The 13921-nt window shown below is 39.2% G+C and overlaps 2 protein-coding genes across 3 annotated transcripts in view; one reads left to right on the plus strand and one right to left on the minus strand.

The window, feature by feature from the left end:
- Nucleotides 1-907: 907 nt before the first annotated feature.
- LOC124142864 (deoxyhypusine hydroxylase-like) lies at nucleotides 908-5953 on the minus strand. Its single transcript, XM_046511552.2, has 4 exons — nucleotides 5558-5953; nucleotides 3879-3955; nucleotides 2284-2524; nucleotides 908-1293 (listed from the first exon to the last, which is right to left on the minus strand). The coding sequence occupies exons 1-4, from the start codon at nucleotides 5829-5831 to the stop codon at nucleotides 956-958; spliced, it is 930 nt and encodes a 309-aa protein (XP_046367508.1). The 5' UTR covers nucleotides 5832-5953; the 3' UTR covers nucleotides 908-955.
- Nucleotides 5954-6101: 148 nt separating this feature from the next.
- Nucleotides 6102-13921, plus strand: part of LOC124142854 (nardilysin-like) — a 32880-nt gene continuing 25060 nt past the window's right edge. The window contains exons 1-6 of one of the 2 annotated variants that reach the window (XM_048400305.1): nucleotides 6102-6449; nucleotides 7571-7654; nucleotides 8365-8566; nucleotides 9853-9934; nucleotides 11361-11461; nucleotides 13214-13340. In XM_048400305.1, coding sequence (XP_048256262.1) covers nucleotides 7599-7654; nucleotides 8365-8566; nucleotides 9853-9934; nucleotides 11361-11461; nucleotides 13214-13340 — 568 coding nt within the window. In that variant the 5' untranslated portion in view covers nucleotides 6102-6449; nucleotides 7571-7598. Of the gene's footprint in view, nucleotides 6450-6772; nucleotides 6871-7570; nucleotides 7655-8364; nucleotides 8567-9852; nucleotides 9935-11360; nucleotides 11462-13213; nucleotides 13341-13921 lie in introns of those variants that run through there. The other variant, XM_048400307.1, reaches the window with a different exon arrangement.

A 13921-nucleotide genomic window follows, 5' to 3' on the forward strand; every position in this document is an offset into this window, starting at 1 on the left:
TTGTGATATTTATAAATACATTGTTGTGATATCATTATCATGAATACAATCACTGGACTATCTGGCCCAGGTTCGATTATTTACAGGCCGCTGTGCTATGGCTAGAATATTGATGAGATGTTTATTACTTGAAATAGTTTGTTGGCAATTGTGGAAATAATGAATAGTTTGTTTTGTGAAATTGGATACATTGTTTGATGGTGCTCAGTAAATATATAGTTCGTTGGATACAGCTGGGAAAACAATAGATTCTTCTCAAAAATAATTCCCACCCACCCCTACACGGATGCTCCCTAAATGAAACACTGCTGATTTGCTCTTGCCATCCATATTTAACTGAACTGATATGATATCTAATTGTATACATGTAGATAATTTATAAAAAATAAATTGCCAGTGATTTCGTGACATTTCGTTGTCTAACCAAGCATTTTAATTTGTTTATGTTTAAAAAAATAAAAAAATAATGAGGCCCCACCAACTAACAGAGTGTTTCCTGATTGGCTAATAATAGAATTGGCAGGGCTTGTGTCATCACAGTTCATTTTCCTGATGCAGGTGTGGTCTGAGTGTGTCAGTTGTGTGTATTGCCGCTTTAAACTGTATTCCAGTTACTGGTACATGTATATCATGGCGTATCAGCTTAATGTAGTAGGAAAACCTGCAGTGATGCACGTCCCAGACAGTTACCACATTGGTGAAACCTACAAGCACTGGTATGGTGCATAATCGGGAAAAAAAGGGATTTGAACCAATTATCATAGGTTTCTGGCATGCCCAAGGGATGCAACTCTGCACAGCAAATTTAGGCGCCTTAAATGACTAGGCCACCCATTCCTCCACGTGTGGTCAGAAAGCAAGACTATTTTTCCTGTTAGCAGAAGGAAAATAAACAATAATACCCAAAAAGATTTACAGTTTTATTTACAGTTGATGTATTAAAATCAATGAAAGTTCATTTGTTCAAAGGTTTAGCTGTGTTGGCCATTTGAAGTTTAGTTAGACCATCAGCATACTGAAACTGGTCACTGTTCTCGTACTCGCTCATATCAAGAGCAACTACACAGCTCTCTTTCACAACCCGCTCTTCATCCTGTAGGTACTTCTTTAAGATATCCATACACTCCTCCGTTGCTATGGCACCCAAAGCCTCAGCACACTCATGTCTCACCATGGGGTTCTCATCAGTATCCTCCAAGTTCTCAACCAGTTGTTGAGTGCATGCAGCATTCTGCATTTGTCCCAGAACATAGGCAATCTCATGGCGAAAAAGTGCACTCTTGCACTTCAAACCTGCAATAATATGTGTATCATAAAAAAAGTACAAAATGTGTTTTCCTTTCCTAGACATGTTACAAGTACCATTACATGAAACAGAAAACAAAAACATGTTATTTATTGAAAATGCACATTTTCAGGATCACCATGATTTTTATTGTGTTTAGGTTAGTGGAAATGAAATGATCATTAAACTAAGGGTGGTGGCGTAGCCTAGTGATTAATGCGTTTGCTTGTCACTCCAAAAGCTTGTGTTCGATTCCCCAGAAGGGCACAATGTGTGAAGCCCGTGTCTGATGTTCCCCGCCTTGATATTGCTGGAATATTGCTAAAAGCGGTTTCACATCATACTCACTCATAAAACTAAAACCTAAAGGGTGATCATGATGAACTGACAACACAGTGAACTATGTTTAACATGAACACGCTTATAACAAACTAAAACAAGAGTTTGACACTAACGTGGCTATATCCCCCGCCCCTGTTGCAGGATTTATGACATAATTAAATCTAAACAAACCCTAACCTTTTTTAACCGAGGTGGAACTTGTCATGGAAATTGTAAAAAAAAGAGAGAGTTTGGAACCTAAGTTCATCTTGTCGCCATGAAAACGTAAAAAAATAAGAATTTCTAAAATTTCTAAATAGCAAAAGGCACCAGTTCAGCATGTACCTGACAAACCTGCAAAGTTACATGAAAAAATATTGAACGGTTTCTGAGTTATGCTCCGGAAACGAAATGTGACAGACAGACGTAAGGACAGAGTCCGTTTCTATATCCCCCGCCAACTTTGTTGGGCGGGGGATATTTAGTGGTCCCTTTGTGTTTGTAGACTGTAGTCTACTGCAGTCAATCACAAGATGATGTGATGCCAATTTGTCTGTCCTCTCTTCAATTTTCTAAAGAAAATATTTGAATCTATTCAGAGATAAATCTGAGATATCAAAAAACTAATTTAGAACAAAAGTCCTCCCTAAAAAGTACAAATCTCTATAAATATCTACCTTCAGCGAGTGCAAGCACAGATTGGTTACTTCCATCATTGCGGAGTGAGAACATAGCTCGGTATCTGTCAAACAGAGGCCTGGTCTCGTCCAGCAAGACTGTCCGTAAACTGGGGACATCGCTGTCAGGGTTGGGAGGTGCTGGGTCGACAGATGCATAGGGGTTGTTGGAGAGCTTCTCTCTGTCTGTGCTGAGGAGCCACTCAATCCTCTGAACTGCCAGCTGACACGTTTCAGCAACCTGGGGGATATCATGTTTGTATGCATGTTTGTTTGTTTAACACTGCACTCAGCAATATTCAAGCTATAGGATGGTGATCTGTAAATAATCGAGTCTGGACCAGACAATGCAGTGACATCATGAGCATCGATCCACGCAATTGGGATACGAGTGAGTGAGTGAGTGAGTGAGTGAGTGAGTATGGTTTTACGCCTCTTTTAGCAATATTCCAGCAATATCACGGCGGGGGACACCAGAAATGGGCTTCACACATTGTACCCATGTCGGGAATCAACCCGGGTCTTCGGCGTGACGAGCAAAAATTGGGATACGATGACAATCAGACATGCATCAACCAAGTCAGCGAGCCTGACCACCCAATCCCATTAGTTGCCTCTTACGACAAGCATAGTCGCCTTTAATGGCAAGCATGGGTTGGTGAAGACCTATTTTACCCTGGATCTTCAAGGGTCGGGGGATATCATGATTAAGCAGGGATTTATCTAGGATTCCAAGCTAAGTACCCTTGAGAAGTAACTTGAAAAAAACCCTGGTATTTTGTTAAAAAATTGGATCTGTTTTCTCAAGTCCTTACTTTCTTAAATTCAAAGGTATTTTGATATTGCCTTCAAAGCAATAATGTAAATCTACATGATCTAAGCAGTAAAGTTTCTCTATTGGTCTTCTTATCAATGAAATATATGTCACCTCTGCAAAGCCATAATGTTACTTATAACATTAACAACATCAATTGGGAAATCATTAAATCCAATTTGTACGGATATTAGCTGCCTCTGAGCAGATCTAGATAAAGCCCTGTTAAGTTTGAGAACATGCGGGCAACTGGATATGTCTGCATAGATGTGATTTAGGTAGGACTACCCTTCCATGACTTTTGTTTCCCAGTACATTTTATGGCAGATGTAAAACATCCTTGGCTAACTTGACGCAAACTGGTCCTTAATTGATGTGCATGTCTTCAGAAATTATCCTGTGCTTTTTGCACATTAACTAAAATGAGAATCACATGGATGCACTGTGTGACCTGATCGACTTTGTGTCATCAGATCCTAACAGTAGTTCTATCCTGGATTGTTGTTCATGCTGTCGACCATTGGTTTGCCAGCCCAGATTTTATTATTTACAAGCATCATGATATAGACGCAATAATGCGGACAATAAATACCATGCTCTCACTAATTATAAATATTGATCATTGGATTGTCTGGTCCACACTTGTTTACAGACTGCCATCATATAGCTGGAATACTGCTAAGTGGTGTTAAACAAGAAAGAAACACTAATCATAATGTCTAGAGCATGACTGGAAGTGGAAATGCTGACTTGACCTAGCTCACCCATTAAATGTACACACCTCTATCACAGGATCTTCAGCATACTGTTTCAGAAGAGGCAGGACACTCTCACATCCAATAGCTCCCAGTGCTTCACCTGATGAAAACAAGCATTTGTCCTCAAGGTTTACCACGATTACCCAGAAACATAATTGTTGTTGGACATGCTGGATGTCTTGAAAAAAGATGTGTTATGAACAACATTAAATTGATCAGCTACTTCTTTCACACAAAAGGATAGCATATTTTTAAGCAGTTGTCAAAAATATGTTCTGTCTCAAACAAAAATACTAAGCCCCTCCCCTACAATAATAAAGCTGGATCCCTAAGCCCAATGAAAAAATAGAGCCACAAGGTTGTGAAGCTTAGCTGAATTTTGAAGCATTAATGGAATCAATCTATAAAATCAGATTGGAAATGTAGAAGCATTTTTTAAAGATGCCATTACTGGAATGATTCATACAATGTTTCAACTCCATAGGCTTTCTAGAGATGTCAAAAATGCAGTAACACTTGTAAAACAGGGAATGTGAAGGTCGAAGGCTGTAATTGATCAGAAATGAAATATATGCGCCCACCCCCACCCAATTATTATATGTTATACCACATACTGCATGCATGCTTGCTGCATATCAAATTTGCATGTCGAAATGGAATCAGTATTACGTGAGCACTGTTTTTAAGACACCAGGGCTGGGATCATTCATACAAAGTTTCTGCATCACAGATGTAAAAAAATACAAAAGTTAAAGAAAAAACCCCCCCCGGATGTATAACCAGCTGGATCATGTGGATGGTGGACAATACGCCACAACTTAAGCTCACTTTGTTTTAGTCGGATGAATTATAAATGGACCAGCATAAGAAGCATTTGGAAATGTTGCTGGTGTAATATCAGCGCTCCTATGTCTGAGCACTCACTGGTTTCCCATTCACTGGAGCCAGGCACGCTTGAATAGTTGGCTAAAAATAGTGACAACACAGCAAACCAGATATATGTGTTCATGGTGATGGAGGATCATTGTATACAAACCCATTAAGTAATGACAATAATCCATCATCAACTTATTTTTCAACATGGTTAATGGAAATTGCTGCATGTTGTGTCATTGTCATTGATTTGGGGTTATCAACTGGTCGTATCTAAACCATGTTATGATGTAATAGCACCATGCCAAACATTGGTAGCAGCATGTTGTGACATTGTCATAGATGTATTGATGTTGGATTGGCAAGCATAACATTAGGAGTTTATCTGTTGGATGATGCTAATCTTTAAGAATACGCTGGGTCAATAAACAATACTTGATAGGTGTTTATTGAGTTGTAAAGTGTAACAAAAGACGCGCATCTAAACGAGCTGTGTACATTACAATAATCCCAGGTGTTGTTGTGAAGGAATGGTTGATATTATGAATGTGAATGCAATGGTTGCATGGTTAAAAGATAAAAATATAATATAAAATCTCAGCGTGTTTTGTACCGTCATCCCTACATGCCAAGTGGACTGGTCCACAAGCGCCAACTACTCGACTGACACTTTTATATTCATGTCTTATGAACGAACTGTTAGAATAAAGAAATAGGACAACGGAGCTTCTTATTAAGGGGGTTATGAAACTACCCGGGGAACGAACTCGTTTGGGTTACGAAATTGCAACGGCCTTAGCCACTACCATGATTACCTAACCAACCTTACCAGCTTCATGTCTGACCATTGGCTCTTGACTTTCATCTTCTAGTACTCTTTTCAGAGTTGGAATCGCATATTTGTCCTGCATCTGTCCTAGACAATACGCCAACTCATGCTTCAGTAAAGCTGATGGGTCGGTAAAACACCGGGCTATACTGTCAATCGCATCCTTACCACCAAGATTTCTTAACGTAAACAGTGCTCGAAATCTGTCATTTAGTGGCTTCCCGCTGTTTTCTAGGATTGATCCGATTTCTGTAACGGATTTGGAATCAACCATTGTATCGCTGATCTTTAAAAAACACAACTGCAACCTCTCGGATAAATTTAACCAGCAGTATTTCACAATTCACATGTGAAAGTCGGCCATGTTAGGGATCAATCATTGTACATGTTCGCCGTTCTAAAATGTTATTTAAAATTCATTGATATTCTATCAAACAACATTTCATAACGTTTAAAGAGATCTATTCACTACATACCAAGCTAATAAAAGGCACGTGTAGTTTGTTCCGCGAGCAGAAATATTTTATATACAACACACATAAACAGTGCCTCCCCCTAAGCTCCTTGCACTGTTAAAAAAACCCAGACGATATCACAAAGTTTATGCTGAACGCTCCGTAGCTGAAAGTACAGTGCTACAACACTGAAAAGAGAATTGCAGTTTCATTTAATTTGTCATTGAAGCGTTCATGTAAATACTAAAGAGTCAGGACACCATCACAATGAGAAAACCCTGCTTATGATATTGGATTGCTAGCTCCCTATATCCGGTTGACCTACACAGTTCATTTCCGCAACGAGCACACGTGTAATATGTGCTGGTGTCATTAGTGCACAACAGAGACTTAGTCACTAGTTTTCACAAAACTAGAGTTAAAGAAGGTGCTGAAAAGTATGTATAATCAAAATGAAAAAGACACCACGGGCTTTGATAATGGCCTGAGAAGCTGTCACCCTGTCTATTCTGTCAGTTGACTCGGCTGATACATTGTAACCCCTGTCACCATGTCATCAACCCATCTCCATAAACACAACTGCGCTATTGTTTCAGTCATAGTGAGAGACCATAATGTCTCTGATAATGATAATGATAAAAATCCAAACAATTTACGAAACACACTTATAGTGTGATCAGAATCAATATTCCAACAGAGTGGCTACATATATTGATATGTGTTAAGCCGAGTGCAACATCCTGTTACACTAGTTCTCCAGCTGTGTCCACAGGGAAGTGTGTCTTGGTCCATGTTCGGAATAACTCGATGAATATGTTTCAGTATCAAATAGTCCTATTTATTTGAGGTGTTTCTGAGGTAGGTTGTTATACAATCAGTTCTAGATCTAATGTTTTAGTTTTAATGATGGATAATAATATTATGATCCCATACTTTGAATAATACATTATTATTATCTAATGAGTGGTATGTAATGTGGATTGCTAACAATATGTTACATTACAATTTCTCAAAGGAAACATGCACATAAGTATGTTCTTGCCAACTTGTTCCAGAGGTTTTATATTATTTGTATGTGACATATATTTGGTATGCATGTGGCCTCTGTTCAAATAATTCTGATCACAGGTTGTTGCCAAATTCTGAAATAATATGCACAGGCCCTCTTCCCATGATATTTGATATGATTCGTTTATAAAGAACGACTCAAACAGACCACTACAAGCCATTGCTGAATTGATTCATGATACATCATGTGGGATGTAACTTCATATAACATTTAGCGATCTATCCATGAATTGATTTGTTGTGTCCATACTAACCAGGGTGGTGGGATAGCTTAGTGGTTAATGCGTTTGATCGTCATGCTGAAAACTCAGGTTTGATTTCCCACATGGGTAGAATGTGTGAAACCCATTTCTGGTGTCCCCCACCGTGGTATTCACGGAATATATGCTAAAAGCGGTGTGAAACCATACTCACTCACCATATTGACCACTGTCTACACAGCTACGATTTCATGCATGTGTTATTCATTTTCACCTCTTTTTTGATGCAGTTGCTATTTCTTGGAGGATCTGGGCATCATGGAAGTGCTGAACGTGGATCCGGTCAAGTCAGCAAATGACAAGAAGAACTACAGGTAGTCACGTGTTCATCTTTTGCCTGATCAACATTTGGCATAGGTTACCATATGAAATTGTTGTCACACTCTCAAGTGTTTGTTTATGTTCATGTTGTACAAGGTTTAACTTGTGGCCCAGTTAACTAAGGCGTTGCAAGTCCCCATGCAGAGTTGAGTCTGTTATACATGCATGGGTTTGAATCCCAGATTCACCATGATTATATTTTTACATTTGTCAGCACCACACCTGTGTATGTGGGTTTCACCGAGGTGGTAAACATACCAGTGCTTGTGGTTTTCACTGAGGTGGTGAACATACATGATGTGGTTGTGGGTTTCATTATCAAAGCGAGTCTGGGATTCTGGTGTGCCTTGCATTGTTACGGAAGCAACTCGGCAAAGGAAATTGACCCATGCTTGCTGTAAAAGGTGACTATGCTGTCATAAGAGGCCACTAACAGGATCTGGTGGTCAGGCTCACTGATTTGGTTGAGGCATGTCATCATATCCCAATTGCGTAGATCGATGCTCATGATGTCAATCACTGGATTGTCTGTTCCAGACTTGATTATTTACAGACCACCGTTATGTAGCTGGAATAATGCTGAGGACAGTGTTAAACAACAAACAAACAAACGTAGGGATATTTGTTATAAATTGCGTATTAACCTGATCATTGGTTCATTTAAATTCTCGTCCCAGGATCTGACTTGAATGTTCTTTTTCAGAATAATCCGTCTCAAGAATGGCTTAAGAGTGTTGTTGGTGTCCCACCCTACACCAGAGGGGTTTTCGATGGACATGGGAGAGTCTAGCAGTGAGAGCGAGAGTGAAGGGGACAGTAGTGACGGCAGTGACGGCAGTGGTGAGGAGGAGGAGATGGAGATTGACATGCCGGACACGAAGAGGAAAGAGGGAAATGAGAAAAAGGTGCATCAATCATGTGTTTTCCTGCATTCACCATTCTCACCCATGTCAAAAAATACTTTTTTCATTTCTGCTTTATATGCTAATCAATTATCTTATGTAGGCCAGAAAAAAGGCTGGTTAGTTTATAAAAGAAGTGAATGCTAATTCTGTTTAAATTATAGTGTAGGATTTACAACATCTTGTACAATGTATATGGTTTACATTTGTTTTAGTTTAAACATATTTTATTCTCATGAAAAGGATTGGGCACAAGTTATCACAACTTAGCACACCCTCTCCCATAGATTTACATGATTGCTTATTTACAGTTAATAAATCAAATGACAGAAAGGAAAGGAAAGAGATAGAGAATGTATGTACATTCACACTGCTCACTCAAACCTTTTTGTTTTCTTTATATACGTATGTACATTCCTAAAAATGCTTTCGTTCACATGATTAGGTAAACTTACATTTGTTATCTATTTACATCTGTCAATTTAGGCTTGTTTGTATTTATAAGGTGTTAGCAGTGGACAGAGACCTTTCACAGAGTGCATTTGATTGCTTAAAACATTATGGGTTACTTGTTAGATTTTGTAGTTGTTATCTAGTCATTTTCCAATCCAACAGACATACCATATACTTAAGTATTTTCCTTATGTTTTCTTGTCACTTTGATTCCCGTCAGTTTAATCCACAAATCAAAAACATATGACAGTGTCGCCGAATAGTTCTGTGATGATTTCTAACTATATAAATGATTGCATTGTCAGATAAGGAATTGTCAAGCTAAGAGTTACAGTGATCACATTTCTGTGTGCAGATAATGAGAATGAATACTAAAGATTTCTGATTGCCTAGCAATGACAACTGACAGACAAATAATGAATGTTGGTTATGTATGTGGTATAATAAACTTGTACATTGAATCTGACTACTTGTCAGAGTGGGTGAGTGTGGTTTTACGCCGCTTTTAGCAATATTCCAGCAATATCACGGCGGGGGGCACCAGTAATGGGCTTCACACATTGTACCCATGTCGGGAATCGACCCGGGTTTTCGGCGTGACGAGGGAACGCTTTAACCACTAGGCTACCCGACCGCCCCCTTGTCAGAGTGGTTCATTGAGAGTGATGCAGTGTTCAAAATGAAGGGAGTCCTTGAGGCCTTCTATGTTATTTGAATCTAGGGGTTCCCTAAATCATGTCTCTTCACATAAGGGTTATGACAAGGACCCATTTTGTTAAAAAACTAGTGATGTCATGTTTTGTGGCACTAAAGTGGTCTGTCTCTCCTGTTCCCAGTCAGCAGCGGCGCTGTGTGTTGGTGCAGGCAGCTTCTGTGATCCTGATGACATTCCAGGCTTTGCTCACTTCCTGGAACACAGTGAGTTAAACCTGATGCATTGTTACACTATGAAATTACAGTGAAACTGACCTGAGCACATTGCTGCTGTTATACTACAGCCTGGAAAGAATGTATATTATTATCCACGGGGGGATATAGCGATCAGCCAGTCTGTCTGTCCGTCTGTCTGTCTGTCTGTCCGTAATCATTTCCTTTTCCGGGGCAGAATTTGAAAACCATTCAGTGTATTTGATCGAAACTGGGCAAATCTATCAGGCACATACTGAAGTGGTGCCTTTTGATATTTTGGGATTTTTCTAATTTTAATTTTTTTAAATTTTTATGGAATGAAGTTGGACATAGACTCAATTGGGGATGGGGGTTCGTTTCTGGGGCAGAATTCGAAAACCATTCAGTGTATTTGATCGAAACTTGGCAAAGCTATCAGGCACATACTGAAGTGGTGCCTTTTGATATTTTGGGATTTTTCTAATTTTTATTTTTTTAAATTTTTATGGAATGAAGTTGGACATAGACTCCATTGGGGAACGGGTTCATTTCCGGGCCAGAATTTGAAAACCATTCAGTAGGTTAAACAATGTATGCTTCTAAAAGAACATTCAACTGTTGACTCATTACATAGAGAATTGCACATTTACTAGTGGTTACTTTACAGACAGCTGCCGGGGGGATATGTCATCTTTCTGATGACTCTTGTTCAAGTGTGTGACAGGGCACTCATTTAGGTGTTTAGGTGTGCCATTTGGAATTTAAGTGAACAAGAACAATACTTTCATTATGAGCTAGCAAATATGCAGGTTTAATTTTGAAAGTTGCAACCTTCCTTTCAATTGAGATTGTTAATTCCCTTTTAAATATCAAAATCCTAAGGTTTGCTTGTGAATCATACAGTGCAATAAGCACATCGACACCAGTTTTCATGTGATTGTCAAGTTTTCTTGGTGACATCTCCTTAGCACTGGCTTTTATGATAAACAGCACTGCAAAGTATTTGATGTAACCACATCATTAAAGTGTTAACTGTGCCATTGGTACTGGTAATACTCACACAAAGAATTTTAGACCATGAAGGCTGTTTACAAGCTGTTTACAAGCTTGATTGACCCGTGAAGATCCGGGGTAGAATAGGTCTTCAGCAACCCATGCTTGCCATAAAAGTCGAATATGCTTGTCGTAAAAGGCGACTAACGGGATCGGGTGGTCAGGCTCGCTGACTTGGTTGATGCATGTCATCGATCCCAATTGCGTGGGTCGATGCTCATGATATCAATCACTGGATTGTCTGGTCCAGACTCCATTATTTTACAGACCGCCGTCATATAGCTGGAATATTGCTGAGTGCGGCGTAAAACAACAAGCCAAACCAAACCAAAATACAAGCTTGACTGCAAATTCATACTGCAGTTTCCTGCAATGTCAAGACAATTTTCTTTACTCATTTCAGTGGTGTTTATGGGCAGCAGTGTCTACCCAGAAGAGAATGATTTTGACGATTACCTCGGCAAACATGGTGGAGACTCGAACGCTTGTACCGACTGTGAAATGGTAACTCTCACTTTTTCAAGTGCCAGGTTCACTGCCAGTCAGGTTCTTACACTGACCCGTGTTTTCTGTAACATTGAACATATTAGGTATGGGATACAGGTTGGGAGTGTCATTAAACCAAATGTTTATACTAGTCTTATAACACTTATGCATGATTTGTTTTAATAATTGTTAACTGAGATGATGAAAGTAATGGATGCCTTGGACTTGTCTGTTTGGCAAACCCATCTCCATTCTCATTAAAATCAGATCTTAGTTCTCCCTGCCCCAAAACAAAGATCTGAGAACACCCCATTACGGATCACGTCAGACGGACCTTGCGCGAACTTTGACCGTCCAATGGAATGACTGACGAAAAGTTGACATTAGCCAATCAGAGGGTAGCTTTCTCATGCTTTATGGCACTAATTTCAAATTGGCAACTACGCTTCGAAATATTTTGAGAAATTCTTGATTATAAATTTGAAACCTGAACAAAAGAACATTCTGGAATGGCTAAAAGATGTTCTGGATTATATGGATTCAGTTGTTAAAACCGTAGCTATTGTTTGGAATACCCCGTTTTTAAGTTTTTGAGGTTGCATGATTAGAAATCACATTCCGACTATCACTTTCATGATCTGGTAAGCGATGCTCTGATTGGTCAGATGAAAGGTTGTTCTGACGTGACTGCTAATGGGATGTCCTCAGATCTTTTTTAGCGCTAGCGAGAACTAAGATCTGATTATAATGAGATTAACCCATCTCAGAATGGGTCTTATTTTTCATGGGAGATTACCCTTCATACTTTGTCAACATTGGCACATAATCCTAACTAAACTACATGAAGCATCATAAAATCCCTTGCCTTGCCCCTGCCATACTTCAGTCATCTTGGAGGGATGCATGTGGTGAGACGGAGAGATGCAGTAGTGTTAAAAAGTGCATTATATGATACAGACCAAGTAGAATTGGGCAAACAAGTAAAACTGGACATTGCAGAAATACAGTGGTATTTGAACTCACATAATATACTTAAGTGTGAAAGAATGAGATTTCTGAAGTTCAGAAAAGTGATCTTTTCACAGCAGTGACAGAAAAGTGATATGTTCATTGCAGTGAAAATAACACTGGTAACGAAGTTAGCCGCCCATGTGCCTGTCACATGCAGCAGATGTGAGATGAGGTGAAATAGGTTTTAATGTTGCATCCAAGATTATTGCACTTATATAGCATCGTGCATGCACGTTTGTGTGTGGCTGCTTGTACTGTTCCGGACTGATGCCGAATTATAGTGCTAGACCACCAAGATACCATGCCCCAGTTTAACATGAATACCCAACTCAGACACAGTATACTGACTCCGACCTGACCAGTCCTTGTTTTATCCGCCTAATGCGGAGCACCAGACAGGGTACCATCTTTTAAGGTCTTTTGGTATGACATGGCCGGGGATCGAACTCCGGACCTTCCACTCTCCGGGTTTGATTTGGCTGATTGCCTGTCATCGTGCCCTGATAGCATGGATTGTTGCTCATGCTATCAACCACTGGTTTGGGGGGCTCAGATTTGATTATTTCCAGGCTGCTTTAATGTAGCTGGAATATTGCTGACAGAGGCTTTGGTCAAATCCCCACCCTGACCCCTATAACAAGGTTACCGAGTGATACAGCATATGGTACTAGTAGTATCAGAAAAACTGCTTTTTACGTTATGGTAAGGCTCCATTGGACAACGCTCTGAATACATGTGGTTTCTTGGTTTCTCTTTCAGACAACATTCTATTTTGAAATTCAGCGTAAATATTTCCGGAAGTGCCTGGACAAACTTGCCCATTTCTTCATCTCGCCACTGCTGAAGAAGGATTGTGTGGACAGAGAGATAGAGGCAGTTGATAGTGGTATGTGGCAGGAAGTAATGCATGTTTGGGGCACAATGGGATAGTAGTATGCCTAGTCATAAGTATAAGTGGGAAATGGTTTTGAGTCTGTTATGTTGGGATCACTTGTTACCATATCATGTTATTGAATTCAATCATTCAGAACAAAATTCACTCTTTTGTGGCTAAAAATACTCTTTGATCTTATTTTTTTTGTATTGTTACCTTGTTCTTTTGATGTAGGTAAATTCATCCTCAATGTGCAACCAGTCAGATAATTTTTATTTATGACATAACATTGTGAAAACTTTTGAAATGCATTTTTGGAAAATAATGATTAAAAAAAGACAACCAATTTATGATTGATGAATGAATTGTTTTTTTTGTTGTTGTTGTTTTTTTTTTAAATTTTTTTATTCCATCACATTTTACATTTCAATATCATACATAGAGTGTGCATGGATTTATTGTGACATTATTGGCATGTATTTAGCATGGACAGAGTGAATGATCTGTTGAAACAAACTACTTTTGACCAATGATTCACGATGAGATCCTGCCTGTTTCCGAGCACTATGACCACCACGAGTGAGTCTAACCTG

The sequence above is a fragment of the Haliotis rufescens genome, unplaced genomic scaffold (assembly GCF_023055435.1).
Source record: "Haliotis rufescens isolate VD_foot unplaced genomic scaffold, xgHalRufe1.0.p SCAF_2, whole genome shotgun sequence".
NCBI lineage: Eukaryota > Metazoa > Mollusca > Gastropoda > Lepetellida > Haliotidae > Haliotis > Haliotis rufescens.

Excerpts from the sequence above, each read along its gene's own strand:
- LOC124142864 (XM_046511552.2), bottom strand. The coding sequence starts at position 5,831 with ATGGTTGATTCCAAATCCGTTACAGAAATCGGATCAATCCTAGAAAAC. Across the intron at positions 3,956-5,557 it reads AATGGTCAGACATGAAGCTG|GTGAAGCACTGGGAGCTATT; the intron begins GTAAGGTTGGTT and ends TGTTTTCATCAG. Across the intron at positions 2,525-3,878 it reads CTGAAGATCCTGTGATAGAG|GTTGCTGAAACGTGTCAGCT; the intron begins GTGTGTACATTT and ends GATATCCCCCAG.